This window comes from Lingula anatina, chromosome 6, assembly GCF_051362555.1.
Source record: "Lingula anatina isolate TDL-2025a chromosome 6, LinAna3.0, whole genome shotgun sequence".
Taxonomy (NCBI): Eukaryota; Metazoa; Brachiopoda; class Lingulata; order Lingulida; family Lingulidae; genus Lingula; species Lingula anatina.
The window spans coordinates 15,444,987-15,467,967 of record NC_141772.1 but is presented as its reverse complement, the minus strand read 5'-3'; the positions used below and the strand labels follow the sequence as shown (position 1 = coordinate 15,467,967).

The following is a 22,981-nucleotide window of genomic DNA, read 5'->3' as shown; positions in this document are numbered from 1 at the left end:
TTGTACTTAATAAGATAATCTTCATTCAAACAAATGAGTTTACATGTATATTGATAAAACAAAGTAAATCTTCAATCTTTATAAATTAATTTATTTCATGTCTGAAAACATGCAATCTTATTATTTTTTTTCCCATTTCTCGTGGAGCATGAGAAATACACCTTCCATTGCTCCATTTTGTAAATAAGCAAGTGTGCAACTAAAAGAATACATTATCACAAACAATGCAGAGTTCAACAAAATACAAGACTCCAAGTGTCAGAGCTTAAATTTTGTATTTTTTCTTATTTCGAATGAGTCTATCGTTTGCTTTCTAGTTGTTTCTTTGATTGGGTAGGATCCCAAGGTTCTATTTTTTCTCTGGTGGTGCTATAGGGTATATATCGTGAGCCAGTTCCTGTTGGATTCTGTTCGTGATCTGCCATCCAGCGGTGTTGTACTGGTGGCTCTTCACTTGGTGGAATATCTGTCACATAGTGGAGCCACCTGTGCCTGGATAAAAAAAGATTAAAGATATTTTAGAAAATGTGTAGTTAGTACTTAAATGAACATATTAATTTTGCGCACCCTTTGGGAATATATATTACCTTGAGACTTCAAAAATATATTTAAACTAGAGGATCAGAGAGGCGATACCGCCTCCGAATATTGTACCACCAGCTGGAGCAAGCGCATTCGTATAGACCCCCACATACACAAAATAAGGGGTGCAGCCACCAGTCTTGTGCTTGACAAGCTGTAAAAATGCAATCAACAAGAATTTTCAAAATATGCAAAAAATATATATAACTAAAAATGGTGCAATCAAAGTTAAGTTCATTGTAAGGTAGGTCAAAGGTCAATTTCAAGGTCACAGTAAATTGCCAGTATATGACTTCCTATCCAACTTCAATAGTAACTATGGACCTATCTCTGCCAGTTTTGGAGATAAAAGGGAAGCAAAATTTGCAAAGTTCAGTTCATGGTGAAAAGTAGGTCAAAGGTCAGTTTCAAGGTCACAGTAAGATTGCCAGTATATGACTTCCTATTCAACTTCAATAGTAACTATGGACCTATCTCTGCCAGTTTTGGAGATAAAAGGGAAGCAAAATTTGCAAAGTTCAGTTCATGGTGAAAAGTAGGTCAAAGGTCAATTTCAAGGTCACATTTAGATTGCCAGTATATGACTTCCTATTCAACTTCAATAGTAACTATGGACCTATCTCTGCCAGTTTTGGAGATAAAAGGGAAGCAAAATTTGCAAAGTTCAGTTCATGGTGATAAGTAGGTCAAAGGTCAATTTCAAGGTCACAGTAAGATTGCCAGTATATGACTTCCTATTCAACTTCAATAGTAACTATGGACCTATCTCTGCCAGTTTTGGAGATAAAAGGGAAGCAAAATTTGCAAAGTTCAGTTCATGGTGAAAAGTAGGTCAAAGGTCAATTTCAAGGTCACATTTAGATTGCCAGTATATGACTTCCTATTCAACTTCAATAGTAACTATGGACCTATCTCTGCCAGTTTTGGAGATAAAAGGGAAGCAAAATTTGCAAAGTTCAGTTCATGGTGAAAAGAAGGTCAAAGGTCAATTTCAAGGTCACAGTAAAATTGCCAGTATATGACTTCCTATGCAAGTTCAATAGTAACTATGGACCTATCTCTGCCAGTTTTGGAGATAAAAGGGAAGCAAATTTTGCAAAGTTCAGTTCAAGGTGAAAAGTAGGTCAAAGGTCAATTTCAAGGTCACAGTAAAATTGCCAGTATATGACTTCCTATTCAAGTTCAATAGTAACTATGGACCTATCTCTGCCAGTTTTGGAGATAAAAGGGAAGCAAAATTTGCAAAGTTCAGTTCATGGTGATAAGTAGGTCAAAGGTCAATTTCAAGGTCACAGTAAGATTGCCAGTATATGACTTCCTATTCAACTTCAATAGTAACTATGGACCTATCTCTGCCAGTTTTGGAGATAAAAGGGAAGCAAAATTTGCAAAGTTCAGTTCATGGTGAAAAGTAGGTCAAAGGTCAATTTCAAGGTCACATTTAGATTGCCAGTATATGACTTCCTATTCAACTTCAATAGTAACTATGGACCTATCTCTGCCAGTTTTGGAGATAAAAGGGAAGCAAAATTTGCAAAGTTCAGTTCATGGTGAAAAGAAGGTCAAAGGTCAATTTCAAGGTCACAGTAAAATTGCCAGTATATGACTTCCTATGCAAGTTCAATAGTAACTATGGACCTATCTCTGCCAGTTTTGGAGATAAAAGGGAAGCAAATTTTGCAAAGTTCAGTTCAAGGTGAAAAGTAGGTCAAAGGTCAATTTCAAGGTCACAGTAAAATTGCCAGTATATGACTTCCTATTCAAGTTCAATAGTAACTATGGACCTATCTCTGCCAGTTTTGGAGATAAAAGGGAAGCAAAATTTGCAAAGTTCAGTTCATGGTGATAAGTAGGTCAAAGGTCAATTTCAAGGTCACAGTAAGATTGCCAGTATATGACTTCCTATTCAACTTCAATAGTAACTATGGACCTATCTCTGCCAGTTTTGGAGATAAAAGGGAAGCAAAATTTGCAAAGTTCAGTTCATGGTGAAAAGTAGGTCAAAGGTCAATGTCAAGGTCACAGTAAGATTGCCAGTATATGACTTCCTATTCAACTTCAATAGTAACTATGGACCTATCTCTGCCAGTTTTGGAGATAAAAGGGAAGCAAAATTTGCAAAGTTCAGTTCATGACGAAAAGTAGGTCAAAGGTCAATTTCAAGGTCACAGTAAGATTGCCAGTATATGACTTCCTATTCAACTTCAATAGTAACTATGGACCTATCTCTGCCAGTTTTGGAGATAAAAGGGAAGCAAAATTTGCAAAGTTCAGTTCATGGTGAAAAGTAGGTCAAAGGTCAATTTCAAGGTCACAGTAAGATTGCCAGTACATGACTTCCTATTCAACTTCAATAGTAACTATGGACTTATCTCTGCCAGTTTTGGAGATATAAGGGACTAAATGTTATAATTTTGGAGTTACCATAATGTGCCATAAATTTCCTACAGAAAAAATTAATTAAAATAAAGAAAAGGTCATTTTGGTCAAAGTTCTTGAAATGGGAGGTTCTCTGAAGTTGCAGAAGTTTAAATTTGATAAAATAATGTCATTTTTGACCACAAGTTGTCTGCTTTGCCAAGCATTATGTTTTATTTTTCCGGAGTTCAAAATTTATTATCCATTACCATACTGCACATTTTTACGGAAGCCGACTGGTGCCATATGTTGAAAAAAAAAATTATCTCGAAATTTCGAGATAGCATTTTTTTTGTTCAAATTTCAAAATACTATCTCGAAATTTCGAGATAAATTTTTTTGCTCAAATATCAAAATGCTATCTCGAAATTTCGAGATAATTTTTTTTTTGTTCAAATTTCAAAATGCTATCTCGAAATTTCGAGATAAAAATTTTTTTTGTTCAAATTTCAAAATAGTATCTCGAAATTTCGAGATAATTTTTTTTTCTACATATGGCACCAGTCGGCTTCCGTACATTTTCCTTTCACCACCAATATGTACTTTCTGATACAGCGTAACTCGAAAACCGTATGGAATACAAAAAAACCGAGACCACCTCCAGTGTTGGGCTTTACATGCTCTACAAAATGCAAAAAAGAATGGGTCTCTAGCATTAACGGTTCCCGAATTAGAGACAGTTTTCAGTTTCGGTATCTTATGGCCGCTACTCCTGTGAAAATGCACCGATTGACCCCAAATTCACGGAGATGAAAGATGACCTGAAGGGTAACACTTTCCAATAATATTATTGGTTAAGTCTGTGTGGCGTCTGAATAACAGGGCAAAAAAATTTTTTTCGTAAAAAATTTCATTTTTTTGAAAATTTTGACCCATTTGACCTTGAAGTAAAGGTCAAAGGTCAAATCCGAGGGTATATTTGAAATCTACACATATGACTTTTGGAAAGCCGTCTATAGAAATTTTTCCCGTAACTCCTTCTGTAGGGTAGATAATTAGCATTTAATTTTGCCATTTTTAGACAAGGGTGCATTGCAATGAGTGCCACACCCAGACCCCAATACCGACAAAGCCCAAATTTTACGTGGAACGAGTTGAGATTATAGGTGACCTAAATCCATGAGATGGGTACGGGGGCCCTTACCGTCTAGGAGGAGAAGCGGTAACGGTAACATGGCGGCGGAGCCGGCGGAACGGACCGGACGGGACCGAAACCATGTGTACCGCCAGCGCTAACGCTGGTGGTAAATTTTTTTGTTCAAATTTCAAAATAGTATCTCGAAATTTCGAGATAATTTTTTTTTCTACATATGGCACCAGTGGGCTTCCGTACATTTTCCTTTCACCACCAATATGTACTTTTTGATACAGCGTAACTCGAAAACCGTATGGAATACAAAAAAACCGAGACCACCTCCAGTGTTGGGCTTTACATGCTCTACAAAATGCAAAAAAGAATGGGTCTCTAGCATTAACGGTTCCCGAATTAGAGACAGTTTTCAGTTTCGGTATCTTATGGCCGCTACTCCTGTGAAAATGCACCGATTGACCCCAAATTCACGGAGATGAAAGATGACCTGAAGGGTAACACTTTCCAATAATATTATTGGTTAAGTCTGAGTGGTGTCTGAATAACAGGGCAAAAAATTTTTTTTTCGTAAAAAATTTCATTTTTTTGAAAATTTTGGCCCATTTGACCTTGAAGTAAAGGTCAAAGGTCAAATCCGAGGGTATATTTGAAATCTACACATATGACTTTTGGAAAGCCGTCTGTAGAAATTTTTCCCGTAACTCCTTCCGTAGGGTAGATAATTAGCATTTAATTTTGCCATTTTTGGACAAGGGTGCATTGCAATGAGTGCCACACCCAGACCCCAATACCGACAAAGCCCAAATTTTACGTGGAACGAGTTGAGATTATAGGTGACCTAAATCCATGAGATGGGTATGGGGGGCCTTACCGTCTAGGAGGAGAAGCGGTAACGGTAGCCGTCCGGCGGAGCCGGCGGAGCCGGCGGAGCCGGCGGAGCCGGCGGAGCCGGCGGAACGATCCGGACGAGACCGAAACCATGTGTACCGCCAGCGCTAACGCTGGTGGTACAATTATACCCCTTTCAATCACTGACACTCCCCCCGCCCAACACCCCCACCCTGACTTACGATCACAGACTTTTCTATCCGAGGACTGAGTAAAACAGAGGTTAGTGGAGCTACAAGATTGCTCCCAATTTTCATTAATTTAAGTCTCAAAGGGCAAAAAGCCATAACCAAGTATGTTATCAGCGTGTTTCAGTGAGTGCACAATTTTTTGGGGTAAAAAATCATTCCAAAAGATCAGTCAGCTTATACAAAGTTTCTTTTTCTTAGCTTTAACACATTTAATTGATAGTTTTTATTAACATCAGTACAGTATTTTTTTTTAATGTTCTCAAATTACAAACAATCAGCTTTGGTAGGCAAAACATTAACTCCACCTCTTGTTGGATTCCTATACCCTTTTCACATTTGAGTGGTATACTTTAAGTGAGATATATATCATCTAATAACCTAGCTTTTACACAAGAGGGTCACCTTAACGGAGCCCCATGCTTAGCATGGCCAAACAATAGACAGCAAACCTGGGGGGAACTTGTGAAAGAGAGTGAAAGTTCCCTTTAGGCTCTGCTGATAACACATTAGGACTTGTCATCATGGAACAGTTTAGATTGGATCATTTTAATACTATGACTCGACCTTTTCAATGGGGAATAGATAACAACCTTTCATATTTAGTAATTTGTAATCATTAAAATATGTTTCTTTACATAGCATTTGTGGTGCTTTTACTGTATAGATTAGAGCTGTATCGTAGTCAGCTTTATAATTTTGTTGCTACAACTCAATACGTAGTCATGTCCCAATTTTAAGAATTTATGACCTGAATAAATACAATATCAGTAAAATTCACTATTTTCCCCATGGAAGAGATTGAGTCATCACTGTATTCGCAGCACAATGGGCGCATTCATACCAGTGGACTAAACATTCCGTGGGCCAAATATGGCGACCCACTAAAAAGCCTGCCGTCTAATCCGCTATTAGACACTGAATAGATTCCCTGTGGGAAGTATTCAAGTGGGTTGGCCATATTTAACCCTCGGACTAGTTAGTCCACTGTTCTGAAAGCAGCCAATGTTAAAGGGGTTTTATTTGGTTTTAAGTTGCTATCTTACTTACCATTCTGCTGGAATCTGGGATGCATCTATCCTCATCCCCACCTGTGGACTGTACTCCACCCAACGGTTAGAACCTACAGCAGTAAATATAGGTAAACTAAAACCACATTCATTATGTACATCAGAGTCGAGGAAATTAAATTAGAATTAATTATTTATTAACTAATTAACAATTAAAAGGGACAGAGTTCAATGACCTTATTACCTCCCCCAAGGAGGTTATGTTTTCACCCCTGTTTGTTTGTTTGTTTGACATCAACCTAACTCAAAAAGTTATGAATTTCGATGAAATTTTCAGGGGTAGGTCAGAAAGCGGCTAACTTAAGAGTGATTAGTTTTTGGGGGTGATCTGGATCAATCAATAATCAATAATCTTAAATTTAAAAAAAACTAAGTTATGAATCGATTTTGATGAAATTTTCAGGAAGTGTCAGAAGTGGGCCAAGGAACAGATGATTAGTTTTTGGTGGTGATCTGGATCAATAATCAATCAATAATCAATAATAAAAAACTAAATCATTATAGAAGGAAAATTTAGGGGTGAAACGGCATTGGGTGGAGACTTTGCTGCCTTGGCGGGGGTCTGCATTCTCGGAGTGCTTTTCTAGTTATCTCCATGGGATTCCCCCTCCCATTTCTTAAAATCTTTTATAAAATATAACAACTTTCTAAGATATATTTTATACGTTTATGCTAGGGGAATCCTCCAAAAAAGGGAAAATTCCTGCCTTTATTGTTATCACTGACTTCAGAACTGTACTTCTAGACAATGCAAAAAAAAAAAAAAGGGTAAAGATCTATTACTGTATTTATTCAAGAAATCAATGACTTCAAGTTAATTTTTGTAATGAAAGAACAATTCTTTTAATTTTGTATGTAAACTGTTTTTAGAGGATTTTTTTATAATAAATTGATTGTATGTCATATCATGTATCTTACCAAAGAAGTAAAAATCATTCTGCCAGTACTTGTTGCCATATTTGTCTTCACCAACAAAGAAGCCATACTTGACGTTGTCCATTCTATTCAAAATACAATATGCATAAATTATACGGACCCTTTTTCTTCCTGTATTAAATATGCTACTATGTGAATGATACAGGTGTCAATAACTATAAATTGATGTTCTGCTGGCAGATCCGCCTTTCGCATGGGCTCTTCCACGCTCGGCTGTCACCTTGATTGGATAGTAAACGATTGTCGTAAAATCGCTAAATGGTATTAAAATCAGGTGCATAAACTTGAAAACCACATAGGACAACCTTGGACTGCCACATTAATCCAATACAATGCAAAAATAAACTATAACAAGTGGTTAAAGCCTTCAAACCGAATGTTGTAAAGTCCCCATATACCTCCATAGAGACAATAAAATAGAGTAAGCTTGTGAAACAAGATTCCACAATTTTAAACATAATAATCGAAATAAAATACTGCCAGCAAATACTGCAGGCTACATCATCCCATGGCTCGTTTGTAAATTCCATGCATAGCATACGCACAATCAAACCGTAAATCCAAATTCCCACCTTGACGTTTAAGTCGGTCCTCTCTGCTTTCAAATTCCACCGGGCTTACAAAAAAGAAGCCATGTCATTGGACAATGCGACCTCTGGGGTAACGTCCCTTCAAAAACTGGATGGTAGAGAGGACCGACTTAAACGTCAAGGTGGGAATTTGATTTACGGTTTGATTGTGCGTATAAAAACTACAACTACATTGTACCTTACTTGGCATTCCTGATTTACATTTTGATTTTTGATGAGATTTCCTTGATAGTGGTTCTCTACTGTAGTCAGAGTATACTAACAGCAATAGGTTCTTGTTTTAATCAAACTAAGAAATATTATAACAGCTTTCGTAAAAATCTGGGAACGACTTCTGACTTCTACCTTTTTGCAACAATCTAGAATGATAATCGCATTCGATTTAGTAGCACCTTCAGATTATTGAGCTATTCACACTAGAATTACCTGTACAGCTGAACAACCGTCCTTGTCAATCCGCCATTAAAGAATCCACCATTGGCCTGAACCGTTTTCCCAAGCATTTGGATACCTTGGACAGGTATCTTAACTTGTTTGACGAGGCCATCGGCGATAGCTTTCAGAAGCTTCGCCATTTTGGTTGTCACAGCTTGACCTTCAACGTGATTGGTTAAAATAAGTAAGGTCATACACGATATCCCACACAACATAATTTTGCGTCCACCATTCAAAAGAATTATTCTATCGCAATAGTAGTAATAGTTCTAATATATTATATTTCCATTCATCTGATATCGCAGCTAACTTACACTGTTAGCGTTGAATATAATTTCATTAGATACTGCATTGCAATATTTTTTTATGTATGGTGTATCAATTTCTCCGACACAGTTGTCCAACATGGCGGGTATCCTGGGCAGATGTTTTGAGAAAATTAAAGCCTGGATTGTTTGGTCGTGGACATACCTGTGGGCCGTCTGGTTTTTACTAGTCATCTTTGTCATATATGTCCTTAGAGGGCCGTTAAAATTAGGAGAGAAGCTGAATTACGGTAAGCATAAATGCAGTAGCTGACACTGTAAATCTGCCGGCACTGCAGCACCAAGTACTACTACTAGTAGTACAAGTAATAGTCGAAGTGGGTAGCCTAAGCTGTAGGGCGCTAGTGTAGTAGTCTAGGGGTCCAGTTATAGCATTTCAGCGCTTCATAATTGGCACACGTTATGCACATTAATCGAAGTCTTAATATCACCAGGTTGACTTAAAGCTGATGAATCTTTGAAGTTTCCATTTTTAATAACGGGCACGTTGTGTGATAAATTGCAAGCAACAGGTAAACCCTGAATGTACAAGATCGAAATATAACTAATCAATATGACACATGTGTATTGCCATTGCAAAAATACTGGCCACAAGACAAGGTTTTTGCATTTTTCTGAAAAATAATACCAGCAGCTGGGTCTTTGTCATAATATTCAACGTACAGCTAGAATCCTCTGTATATATTTTAACATTTTAAAGACCATATGACACCAGGGCTAATGCGGTTTGATAACACACACAAAAAATGAGTCTTTTTGTCTTTAAATGACCCCATGGTTTTTGGAACAAGAGTTTTGCAATTATGTCTAGCAAAAATCTATTTCAAAATCAAGGCATGTTTCAGATTAAAGACCCACAGTAAGATTATTTTTAGTTAAACTATAGGATTCATATACATGTTACACAAAAATTCGTGCATTAGCATTCCTATATAAGTTTTTGGATACATATCACTGTTGTGCAAACCCATGAAATAATATAACTGTACAATAGTATCCACCATGCTACAGAGATCTCAAATCTTTACCCCACCTCTCATCTCCTCAATTCATATATTCTGGTAAAGACCAGTTTTCTTATCAACAAAGCTATGAGTTAAGTAAGACTTGTGAATCTGTTTATCTGTACGTTATATTGGAGTGCTTACACATGTTATTCTTTGCTAATGTATATGATTAAAACTTATTTCCTATGTTGAAGAAGTCACATGTATGGAATGTGGTCTTGCATTTGCACTGAGTACTAATAATAAAGAAAACTTCTGATGATCAGGCATCAGAGCCTCTCATTTATGATGCGTGCCACTTGCTGAGCCCAAATTATTTGAAATATACTATATTTACTTAACTAGACATTCTAGGAGATATTTATATAACGTTGCCTCTGGGACCTCTTGTGAAACCAAGATAAAGACAACCAAAAGGAATGCACTGTTATGCACAGCATTTAAAGTGAGACTTTTAAAGCAGTAATGAATAGTTTCAGAATATAACCTAACCATTGTCCCATTTGGGTTATTTCTGAGATAGGCTACATTTTTAGACTTTAAAAGAGAAAAAAAACCCTGTCTGTTGACAAATTTGAACATGCGTTAGTTTACTGGTATGCATATTGTGGTTGGAGAAATACTAGTCACATCTAAAGCAATCAGCATTTAGTGCTCACCTAGCACAGTGGGTGTTGAGCACAACCTGGCCAGACCACACCTACCACGACTAGGCCTTGATACAAGTTGTAGATTTAGTACTGTGATTATTATTATCTCAGTTTTTGGCAAATACTTTGGATGATGCCCGCTGAAAAAATTCCCCTAACTAAATTGGCTTTATTTAGTTATTTTGGAGGAGAGGGTGATTAAATTTGATGTATAGTCAGTGTGTGTATATACATGTGAATATTATTCTTACAGGCTATAGAGGAAATTAACTGCACACTATATTAATTAATGTCTGGTGCATCCATCAACCCATCCAAAAAAGTTGAGATTCATAGGATTTACTAGAAGGATAGATTATGCTTTTCTGCTTTTCCAGTAGGCAGTACACTTTGTTTCTAGTGTTTTTTGATGATATTTTTTGTTTAATGAAAATATGAAGATCTTATTTTTGTAAATATCAGATACAACATGGTGTTATATAACAGTTACATAAATCAAATAACCATGTGTGCAGTGATGTTCCCTTGGTTTGACCCCCACCTATCTGTTACAAACAAACATTTTTTTTTTTTTGCCTCATGTTATTTTTTTCTTCTTTGTAATTATAGAATAATTGAGTTATTGAGGCTGCCAGGTCAACACATTTATTCCTTTTCTGCTCAGTTTTAATTCTAATTATTTTTGTTGTAATGCAAGTGAGAGAGATTGTGAAGATCATTAGATATATGATAAGAATGGAAAGGGTATCACTCGAAAGTAATCAAGTGGTTTTATGATAAATGAATGAAAGTAAGTCAGCTTTGGGAAGAGAATCATTATTCATGGTGACTGAAGTTGAGTGAATGCCAGGCCTGTGACCAGCAATTTCATGGTACATCATTTTAGTCTTTGAGTGTTTTTATGTTGTATTTTGTGTGTGCTACAGCACTGACATAGAGCCTTTAGGATCAAATTTTGAACTAGAGCAGTGGAAAGGGAAGTTTGTTCAAACCCCCACAATCACTCCTTCCTTGGGCCTGAAATTTATGGTGCCTGAGCTAAAAGACATCACCATTCATACAGTAATAGAACAGATATATTCAAGCATTTTGCTGTGCCATTTCTGAAGGTCCCTCTCACGCAACCTGTCTTCGTTTGATGAGTATGATTAACTAGAAAACCTATCTCTGGCTCACTTGAGGGATTTCTTCAGCTCATAAGTCTCAGAATTCTGCTATTATAAGTCTCAGTGGAGTTGGCGTCTGATGGAAATGTATGACATCACTGGAACCGATTTTCCCAGAAAAGACAGTTCAGTAAAATGGAAATGAGCCATCTCCACAGAAGCTGCCAGAAAGGTTTGGCCTCCCTGGATGAGTAGGAAAATTATAACTGAGACACTCCTGAGAAACCCTCTGCCATATTAACAGCTGTCTACATTGATGATCAGAGGGAAAAAAATGATGCTCGGGTTTGTGATGGAATATGTTTTTGGTATTGTTTCCAATCAGTCTGGTATTGAAGGTAAGATAATTTGAATATAGTCTCTGGTTGTCAGAGAGTCCTGAGATCCAGTTGTCATGCAATTATTGATCTTGTGGTCAGTAAATGTTACCTAAACCATGGTTAAGCTTTGCTCATTCCCTGTGTTTTTTTTTCCTGTATCAATATAATTGTTTTTATGGATGTATTTATTTATTTATTTATTTATTTATTTATTTATTTATTCTAATTTGTTGCAGAACTTTTAATTGGATAGGACTTTGTGCTAGCTGACTAAAACAAAGGTTATGGAAGTGTGTTCAGAGGCGAAGGTCATTTTATATCAGAAAAATACCAGTGAAACTTTTAAAGGTCTGTCAGATCTAGTTTTTAAGTGTGTGTGTAGGGGGGGGGGGGAGAGGAGAGGGGAATACATGGCAAAAATCAGAGATAGTAGCTCCACTTGAACAAAAGAAAAAGGATTTTAAAACCAAAATTTTAAGGGTGAAATGAACCTTCTTTGCTACCACCATGCCCTCCTTCCTGAGTACAACTTTGTAAAACACGCCAACAGTTATGACACTATATTTGGTTGTCATAGCAATGGGCAAGTTGCCAGGGCAGCAGAGGTCCACCTCTATACAGTAAGCATTGGGTCATTCCAATCAATTATTCACAAATAATTGATGTTTTAACTCCTGTGAAGTCCATAATATTCTATAGATAATATAGAACTCCCAGCAGTGTATGCTCAGATTTCATTATGATTAGTCCAGTTGTAATAGTCCTCCTACTTTTAAATAATCAAATCAGCTTTGTGCTTATATATCTCTCGGTATATTTTGCATTCGTGGGCTGAGCCTGCTGTATTTCATATAGATCCGTGACTTCAGGTTTATGGGTTTACAGTATATGGTCAGCATTATCCGCTCTCTCTCTCTCTCTCCAGGACTACCATGCAGATAAATACTCTCAGAGCCAGTTGGTCAATAGTCTTAGCTTGGATACATTATAACATGACCATCCAGAACAAAAGAACTCGGGGGTCCCTAAAGTGCATGTCAATAGAATAAGCCCATCTTTCCCAAGCCCAAAGATATATCTGGTGAAGTTCTACTTTAGATGTGTCCTTTAATGGCAGATTAATTTCCCCATCCATTTCCAAATGCGTAATATCATTAACTAGCTTGTGTAATTGCAAAGACTTGTATTATGCTGTGTTATATAAACCCAGGAACAAAGGATTAATGTTGCCAACTTTACTCAGTATTAACGCCAAGCCTGTTATTCAATAATGTGTGTGATGCAGGTAGAATACCAATCAAAGGATGTTTTATATAAAATATATAGCTATCACACAGTGGTGTTAATCTGTGAGGTTTATGTAATGTAAAATATCTCTAAGAATATGCCCAACTGATACCTAATCTTTCCTTTATTAAGCTCTTCCCTGTATTGAGATGATCTATTAAGACTTGTCTATTGTCTTGATTAAGAGATAAAGTGCAGACTGAGCAGTTATTACTTCATGACCAGGATATCGTGACTTGAATCGTGAGGCTGGTGTAGACAGGTGGTTCCTTCGTCAGTGCTTCCCTGTATTGTTGATGTGTTCAGAGAGGCTGGATAACAGATCGGCAGCAGACAGGCGGGCAGGCAGGCAACGTCTGAGTTAACACACACTGAACTTGTTTGGAGCGAGTGACTCACTGCAGGCTTTGCTTGATGCACACAGACTGGTTTTAGTTATGTGAAAAGAGCAGTGTACAGCGTGTGTAGTGATATGATCGCAGACCTCAACTGTTATTGCAGTACTGCCACCTGTAATGCACAGATGGGAAGGTTGTTATGCCAGTAGGTGACGACAACAGTAATAACAGCCAGGAACAGAGAGAGAGAGATAGAGAGAAAGAGAGACAGAAAGGAGAGGATTGTATTTACCAGTACAGACTTTTAAGTTAGAGGACATAAAAGCATCACAGCATCATGATCAACCTATTGTTAAGTAAGTGAACTTGGTTTCTTGTCTTGAATTCATGCTCATTGATATATAGGACAGTTTTGATGTCTGGACTAGTAGACAAACATCAGTAATTGTAACAGTGGCATGAGTATTCATCATTGTGAAAAATTACAGGAAGACTTTGACATCAAGGCGATCATTTAATATGTACTCTTAAGTCAGTGAACCTGTACTAGCATGTGCACTAAATATAACCTCTGCAGTGTAATACAGCCATGTGTTAGACCAACTACTACGAGGTTAAGGAAGACAGAGAATTATGTCTATGAAAAATGGAGCATTTCGGATGCTGTGGTTAACCCACCTATTGAATGTGTAAACAAATAGATTTCTCAACCTGCTGTTCTTTTATTTTTTGTCTTCATAATAGCCAGGTGAACACATTTATTTTCTGTCCAGTTTTAATTTTTTTGTTGCCAATTGATATATTGTGTTATGTGATAATAACACTGTTGGCAATATACAAGTTGCACGTAGATGCACGTTAATTAAAAACAATAACGCTGGGAACCAATATGGTCTATATGATTGATGGTGCTGTTGCTCAGAAATATGAGATGGTGAATACAGCTTGAATTTCTTTTAACTGATTGATTGCCCTTTTTAATCCTGACAGAACAGTAGCAACACCGCACAGTAAGAAGGCCTAGTAGTCATTTGTTTGTGAAATTAATGGCAAAATTACGGTCATAAATGGTCTAGGTAAATGCACTGTGCTCCCACATCGGCTCATTTATTTATGTAGCCGGATGAGATGCTAAGGGAGGTTATGGTTTCTGGTTCCTTTTAATTTCCTGCAGTATACCTGTCTGTGGTTTTATATATTAGGTTCTTTTCATGTCATGCAGTATATTTTTCTGTATCGAAATACTTTCACTGGTCCTTACAGGTTATTTTGCTACTGGGGATTTTACTCTCTTTCACAAATTTGCTTCCGAATGCTTTGATCCAGTTAACTTACTGGTTACTTACAAGACTAGTACCATGTTGAGCGTAGGGTTTGAAAATACAGTATTAGTCTAGGAACTTATGTGGCCATGGATCTGAGAGGCCGCATTCACAAAACTAGTCTGACAATCAAGTACATTCGACCCACGTGAATGCTTAATCCCGCAGGGAATATAGTCAGTGTCTATTAGGGGATTAGATGGGCAACTTTTAAGTGGGTAGCCATATTTGATCCGAGGACTAGTCATTGCACTGTTCTGAATGTGGCCTAATAGTCAGCGGATCAAATATGGCTACCCACTTAAAAGCTTGCCATCTAAAGCTTGTTTTGAACGCGGCCATTGTATCAGTAGCAAACTGTCAACTGGTGTGAAGGTGGCAGATTTATCGACTTGATCTGATTTTCGAGAAGAAAGTTATTTTTGGATATGACATTTGTATTTGACACTATCTTATATTGATTGCTGTCTTTCTGAGATGAAATTATTTGAAATAAAAGTGCGTCAAGATATATTTTTCAATCTGTATTATCTCAAGTCAATTGATAAAGATCAAACCCCTGTTGAGCCAGTTCAGGAGATGTTAGTGTTGTCAACATCTACTTGCCTTTTTTAAACTTCACTAGATGAGATGTCCTTAAGGGAATGAGTTTGGGAGCAAAAAAAAAAAAAGAAAAATAATGTGGTAAAAGCATGCATTTGTATGGAAATTGTATTTTGGGAAAGTCTTCCAATGAATTCCAATTTTATTCAGTTGATGAGAAATTGGAGAGAAAAATTGGAGAGAAACTAATTCTTTATCTGATTGTGTCACGTATGCGGAAGGCTGCACTTTATTCAGCCGTCTCCAGTTGTGAACTGCAGCTAGGTGATATATTGTCTTCAGTAACAGCATTGTTGCCTGATTTGTTATTACTTTGTAATTTCAGTAATATGACAAAGTAATAACAAGTTAGACAATAATATGGTATAGTTGTCTTTGGAAGAACTCTGCTGGTTATTGCATATAGATAATGCTGCTGACGTTGTGATGAAGACTTTATGAGGTAATCTTATGTCTGCCTGGTAATTAGGATGCCTGCTTTGACAAAATGTCATTTTGTGGTCAGACAAGATTTAATATGCATCAGGCTGCTTTCTTTTTCTTTTCTTTTTTTTTTTTTTACTAAAATGACTGTTCCAAAACTGAAACGTCGGCTTGGTAACAAGAATGCCTGCTTAGTAACTGAAATGTGTGCTTGGTAACACAAGCTAAATATTGTTATTAGTGATTTTGAGCCATGGGTTTGTGATTGCAAAAACCAGAATTAACAACTTAAACTGTGATTTCATGGTGCATTCATAATAAATGCTAATTGCAGATATGCAATATTAATCACAAAGAACAAGTCTCTTCACCTGCCTATTTGCACGTTCGATATGGAGATTGTTGAGAACTCATTACTCCCTTATTGATACGCAGTAGGAAATTGTCACCCTGAGCTTCAGAGATAACTTGACACTAACTTCTTCCCTATAGCCTATCTTCATTGTGTCAAGTTACCTCTGACCACATTCGATTGCCCGCACCGCCCGCCAATCAAATGTAAAGCCCGCCCTCAATGACTCATTGAATGATCGAGCCAATGAATGCGAACGAGTCAAAGCGCGCTTTGTTCAAATCCGGACCAATCAAAGATAAGGCTGAATATCAGGGACTTGCCGTAACCTGTGGGCAGCACGCAAAATTCATCATCTCGCAGTAGATAATAGCCCCATTCACACGTACATGGTTAATCGAGATTTAGGGAATCGCGATTCTAACACGCTTAGCTAAATTCACTTTTTTGCGTTCACACATGTAAAAACGAAATCGTGATTTACCTTGCTAGATCTGGTAATTGCAACTGTGCTCACTAGGGGAGTCACGGTATATCCTGTTGATCATGCGCAGTAGCTGCCTTCAAGACCGCTTTCGGTGTGTACGGTGTTATTTTCTGTTTAATATTCTCATCGGCCCAAATATTTGTTTATGCTGCCACTGAGTTTTCAGACCATACTTCCTCTTGGCCATTTTGCTGACTGCGAAGAAACTTGAAATTGCGTGGACAGTTTGTTTTCTTTCACATGGTTCGCACAAATCTGGAAAATCCTGGAATTTAGATAAAATCCTGGAATATCCTGGAATTTGCTTGTGCTCCTTGAATAGTCCTTAAATCTTTAAAGTAGTCCTGGAGAAATCCTTGAAATTTGAAAATTATTACGTCTATTCGGTAGTTTTCTAGTTAGTTTACGTGAAAGACGCAGAGTAGTATTTCGTGTTATTGTGTTTGTTGAGCATCGAGCAATTCGGCTGTTTCCGCGAAGCAGTGATAGAGTCGTTTTAGCCAATCACTGTTGATTTAACATCGACTGTTCGGCATCGAACACGTGTGGCCCAGCATGCGCACGGTGCGAGACGAGTGGCTCTGTGAATGATTAACCAAGCATGTCAACAACAAAAGGTATTTGTGTATTTAACCTTGCGTGGGAACACGACCCGGAATTCAAACAGTGGGTGAAACGTGTGCCGAATGACAAGAAAAGAGCTAGCTGTTCAGTTTGCTTCTCTACATTTGATATATCGAACATGGGTGTTTCTTCACTGAAATCTCATGCTAGAGGTATGAAACACCGCGAAAATATGAGATTGACAAACTTGAATTCCTGTGGACAGTTATCGCTGAGTTCGTTATGGGGAAATACTATGAAATCACCTGGAAATAGTTGTACTACACTCACGCCTACATGTACCACTACGTCAGCATCAAGCAAGTCTTCATGTACCACAATGTCGGCATCAAGCAAGTACGCTACGTTGGACACGTTCGTTTCAAAAGACGATGTTGTCAAAGCAGAGATTCTGTGGACATTGAAATTAATCACAGATCATCAGTCGTACAGGTCTTCACAAAACATTGGTGAATTATTAAGGAGGATGGACCCTAACAGCAAGGTTGCACAACAATTCACTTGTGGCGAAAAGAAATCTGCTTACTTGTGCGTGTTTGGATTGGGGGAATATTTCGCTAGACTCCTGAAAGAAAGTGTAACTGGGCCATTTGTTATTTTGTTTGATGAAAGTCTGAATAAGAAGATGCAGAAGAAACAGATGGATATACATGTGAGATTTTGGAGTGAGGAGTGCCATAGAGTCGTGACAAGATACTTCACATCTGAATTTCTAGGTAAGTGTCATTTGAAATTAAACTTTTCCACTCTTAATACAATAATAATGATAATAGTGTATATATATATATATATATATATATTAGATGCTAGACTTTATTGTCATAAGGTTAACTTGCCGTAATGATGTATTTCAGTGAAAATTTATTAAAAACATGGGGCATATATATATATATATATATATATATATATATATATATATATATATATATATATATGATTTCATAATTATAACAAGATTTAATTATTTAGTCATATTTAATCATTTCTGAATAAACAGCTTATATTTTATTTTATTTTTTCAGGACATGCTACATCAGATGACATGGTCTCACATTTTAGTCAATGTGTTCTCAATAGTGGTCTACCAATCAAGAACATGTTGCAGATTAGCATGGATGGACCAAATGTGAATTGGAAATTCTATGACACAATATCGAGGAAAGTAGCAAATGACTATGGATCCTCTCTCATCAACATCGGGTCATGTGGTTTACATATAGTCCACAACAGTTTTAAAGCAGGAGCAGAGTCCACAGATTGGAATGTAGCATCATGTCTTTCAGCCCTGTACTACCTGTTCAAAGATTCGCCAGCTAGGGCTGAGGACTATGTCAGAGTGACTGCAAGTAACATCATGCCACTGAAGTTTGTAAAACACAGATGGCTTGAGAATATTCCAGTAGGCGACAGAGCTTTACTGATATGGAACAACATAGTACAGTATGTCGAAGCAATCGAATCTAAAAATCTCAAGATGCCAACAAACATCTCGTACAAAGTTGTTAGCGAATGTACAAAGGATGAGCTGTTTCTTGCGAAGATGAATTTTTTTAAATCTGTCGCTTTGCAGCTAGAGCCATTTCTAACTAGGTATCAGACAGACAAACCTATGATACCCTATTTGAGTGATGATCTCTGTTCTATCCTAAGATTGCTAATGAAGAGATTCATCAAAGATGACGTGATGCAAACAGCAAGAAATCAGGAAAAACTAGTCAGAATTGATGTAATTGACAACAAGATCCACCTGGATTATAATAAAGTGGATTTGGGATTTTCAACGGATCGATCTCTAAGCAAGATTAAGAAAGGAGCAGTCAGTGAAAGAGGTTTAATGGAGTTCAGAATGGAGTGCAAGATGTTCCTAGTTACTGTTGTTGAAAAATTGCTCAAAAAATGTCCTGTGAGTTACAGTTTGGTAAGGTATTTGTCCTGCCTCAATCCTGTCAAAATGTCATCCGATGCAGACAAGGAGAAGTGTATTTCCAGCTTCAAAAAAGCTCTGTCAATTCTATTAAACCATAAACTTGTGAAAGAGAATGAGTGTGACAGACTTCAACAACAATACTTCTTGTTTCTAGATGAAATCCCTGTCATAGGATCTGCTGAATTCAAGCAGTATGATTCACAGCATGCCTGCCAAAATGGAATTGATGAATTGATTCACAGAACAATGTCCACCCCAGATGGCAGATTCAAAGATTTGTTGAAGCTAGTAACACATCTTTTAGTATTGTCTCATGGCCAAGCCTCAGTGGAGAGGGGTTTTAGTGTCAACAAAGACGTGGAGGTAGAGAACATGAGAGCTCAAACCCTGGTTGCACAAAGGATTGTCTGTGACCATGTGGCGAAGGTTGGAGGAATATTTGAGGTCAATATCAACAAAGACTTGATACTGTATGCCAAGCAATCAAGGCAGAAATATGAACTGTTTCTTCAAACAGAAAGGGAGAAGAAAAACAGTGAAGAATTACAGAAAAAGAGAAAGTGCATCTTGGATGAGATTGATGATTTGAAAAAGAAGAAAAAAAGAATCCAGGAAGATATTGACAATTTAACCAAGGCTGCAGACAGTCTGTTCTTAAAAGCTGAGAAAACTAGGAAAATTTCCTTTGTTACCCAAGCAAACAGCTGAGGAGAAAAAGAAAGAAATTACTGATATTGAAAAAGCCTTGGCTTCTTCAGTGGAAAAATTATAAACTTAGTTCAGCAATTCAAGAAGCAAAACAGACTGTTTAACTACATTTTCATAACAGATTAAACTGTTATTTTTCAACAGTGCAATATACATCATGAACATTTAGACTCTTTAATGCATGATATATTGATTCATAAGACTAATAAATTCTAGCTGTGCCAAATATTCTTGGTTATATTTTTACATATTCATATTGGATGGTTTACAAATAATAATTGTCCAGTGTAACATACTCCTGGAAAAAAAAATTATGTCCTTGAAAACTCCTGGAAAACTCCTGGAAATTAATTTTATTAAAGCTGGCAGAACCATGTTTCACTTTCCAGTCGGCGAATAGCTGTATTTAGCTAATGTTTCGTTTCAATTTATACCCGACATGAAATAAAATTTATTGTATTGTATTGTATTGTACTTTCGATAGAAACTATGCACGCGCCTTAAGTCCTCAACTTCCGGTGTTAACATCGATCCCGTTCTCACTAGGAAATTTTATATCGCGATTTAAGTTTACATCGATAGAATCCACCTCTCGAGTAGGATTAATTTGAATCGCGATTTGGCGTCTCTACTGCGTTCACACTAGAAGCTTTACATCGATAGAATCGCGATTTGGCACTAATCGCGATTGAAAGTGTCTCGTGTGAATGGGGTTAATGATGCAGGGCATCAAACTGCTCTGGTTTCAATTTCGATATACCCATATTTGCAAAGAATCAAGAGATAACTTAACACATTCTTTTATGTAGTCACTCGTAGGAGATGCCATGCTTTCTTTGTGTACGGTTATGCACTCGGGACTACTCGGATGTCTCCGCACTCGACAATAACTTTGTTGTTTGGAGCTTGCGGAATCAGTCACGGAGTGCCGATTGACGGTTATGTGGATGCAACGAAATATAATTTTCTCATTGGACATAATTCTGGACTTTCAACCAATCAGCGTTTTCACCAAACTTTGGTGAAAATTTTGAAACATGGATTCGATTGGCTTAAATAAACTAGGTCAAAATATTTTCGTCAGAGGTAACTTGACACGATGAAGATAGGGTATAGTGAAGAGGTTAGTGTCAAGTTATCTCTGAAGCTCAGGGTGGAAATTGTAGATTATGGAAAAACATAGCTACATACTACGTTATTACTGTTATTATTTTAGTTATTATTATCAAAATTATTATTATCTAACATTGTCTAATAATTCTGATCATGTTGTCAGATGCTTCTGTGTTATTAGATTTTATGGTTGAATTAAAATCACTTAAGTTACTGTTCCAGACAAAAAATTCACTTCACTGGACAATGCCTACTAGTAACGTTTAAATCCACTTTAAGACCTTATTCCCATAGATGACACCATTGGTCTACATAGATCGACCCAACTCTGTGGGGACTCCCGCTAAGTGCAATCAGCTTAACAGAATGGCATGCCTCCTCTTGTTTACAGCATACTTCTATAATCACCAGCTTTTCTGTATTCTATTCTACTTCTACTCCACACATAGTTGGCTGACTGATTGTATCTATGGCAATGGAGCCTCAGTATTGTAGTGTGAAATAACTACTGTTTAACCATCACGAGACATTAATGAGATAATTAAGCTTGTGTTAAAGTTACAATTTTAGTTGAATATGGCCATAGTGAAACAGAATTCCAAGTTGGAGTTGTTTTTAAAAAGCATGATACACGGTAATAAATGTGTAGATTACTAGCTTGTCGGGGAGAGCTTATTTGCTATAATTATCACCAGTGTTATCAAACTGGAGTTGAATGAGACTTTAGTGGAGTTGTTTTTTTTTAAAAAAGCATGCTACATGGTGTTGAAAGTGTAGATTACTAGTTTGTCAGAAGGGGCTTATTTGCTAATTATCGTCAGTGTTTCCACACTGTTTGTGATTACCAGCAAGATCATGGCTTTTAAAAGGTTAAGTGATTTTGCAAGGGGAAGGGAATTAGCATTTAGATAATAACCTGTCAGATAAGTTGTTTAATAAACAGTTGGGAGAGTAGTTTACTAGTAATTTAATTTGTATTTTTTATTAGATTTGATTTTTTAGATTTATTTTTAATTAATTAATTTATTTATTTTTGTCTACTGGCCTCTTGAAAGGTCTTTCTGTGATATGAGGCAAGCCAAGGTATAAGGTGGACCAGACTGTAAAAACAGTTTGTAAAAGGGCTACAGGGTAGGTACTAAGTTCAGGTTACAAGGTCAGGCAAGAAAAGCACATTACTAATGGTCAGCCAGAGATTGATATCTTGAAAACAGGATGGGGTTGTGAGGTTTTTAACAGTCTCGGTCTCTCGAATAACAAGCTGCAGTTAGAAAATATGTTGTTGGAAGCAAGGTTTACCAGACCTTGAAGAACCACATAATAAATAAACAAGCTACAGGTGTGTAGGTTCATTTTTTTCAAGGCCAAAGAATGACAGGTAGAAAAAAAGCAATCTGTCAGCAAGCTATCTGTAGGTCAGTAGTCTTAATTTCCTTCCTGTTCATGAGTTATTATGGCAATTTAGGTTCAGATTTGTGATAAGTATTTTAGCTGTGTGTTCTTGAACATTTTTCATGTTTTCCTGGAAGATGTATGCATGTGTCAGGTGATAAATAAAATAGACACTGTTCTGAAATGGAAGTCCTGGCATTAGCAGTGAATTGATAATTATTTTTGTTTTCAATAAATTTTTACTACTGAGTTAATGATATTCCCAAGAAAAAAGCTTTATATTTAGAAATGTTGATTAAAAAATTTGAATAGTTTGTTGGCTTTATGTCATATAGTGCAATTTTATGAGAGTCTAAAAATCATAAATCTTGAAAAAGAAAAATCTTAGAAAAAATGGGATATTTGAAAATTTCATATAATCACCATGATGGTAAAATAGGGTTTTCTTTGTCTTTTGTAAATTGATGGTAGGAAATTATATTGAGGAGTCTGTCATGTCATCAAGGCTCCTTGAAGGGTCGAAATTCAAATGTCATACTCGGGCAAAAAACAAGTTTAGGCTCTTTGGAAGTATAAAATTTTATACCACTACTACCATGAGGGCTGTGGGCTCATTGCCAATGTTACTTTCATTCTGTGTAGATCCATTTGAGCTGGGACTCTCACTGAATTCAATCAGATTAATACGTCTCCTCTCGTGTCCAACGTACCCGTTTAATCACCAGTCTTTCTGTATTTT

At 36.9% G+C, this 22,981-nt stretch overlaps 3 protein-coding genes across 5 annotated transcripts in view; 2 read left to right on the top strand and 1 right to left on the bottom strand.

The window, feature by feature from the left end:
• Window positions 1–70: 70 nt before the first annotated feature.
• Window positions 71–8,378, bottom strand: LOC106154352 (NADH dehydrogenase [ubiquinone] 1 alpha subcomplex subunit 12). Its single transcript, XM_013528678.2, has 4 exons — window positions 8,189–8,378; window positions 7,155–7,237; window positions 6,217–6,289; window positions 71–492 (listed from the first exon to the last, which is right to left on the bottom strand). The coding sequence occupies exons 1-4, from the start codon at window positions 8,335–8,337 to the stop codon at window positions 300–302; spliced, it is 498 nt and encodes a 165-aa protein (XP_013384132.1). The 5' UTR covers window positions 8,338–8,378; the 3' UTR covers window positions 71–299.
• A 192-nt stretch (window positions 8,379–8,570) lies between these two features.
• LOC106154351 (suppressor of tumorigenicity 7 protein homolog) overlaps window positions 8,571–22,981 on the top strand; it is a 34,032-nt gene continuing 19,621 nt past the window's right edge. Inside the window, exon 1 of one of the 3 annotated variants that reach the window (XM_087014680.1) lies at window positions 8,571–8,753. In XM_087014680.1, the coding sequence (XP_086870806.1) occupies window positions 8,603–8,753 (151 nt within the window). In that variant the 5' untranslated portion in view covers window positions 8,571–8,602. Of the gene's footprint in view, window positions 8,754–11,502; window positions 11,685–13,261; window positions 13,648–22,981 lie in introns of those variants that run through there. The other 2 variants (XM_087014678.1, XM_087014679.1) reach the window with 2 other exon arrangements.
• On the top strand, window positions 16,712–19,963 carry LOC147761237 (uncharacterized). Its single transcript, XM_087014676.1, has 2 exons — window positions 16,712–17,818; window positions 18,125–19,963. The coding sequence occupies exons 1-2, from the start codon at window positions 17,080–17,082 to the stop codon at window positions 19,735–19,737; spliced, it is 2,352 nt and encodes a 783-aa protein (XP_086870802.1). The 5' UTR covers window positions 16,712–17,079; the 3' UTR covers window positions 19,738–19,963.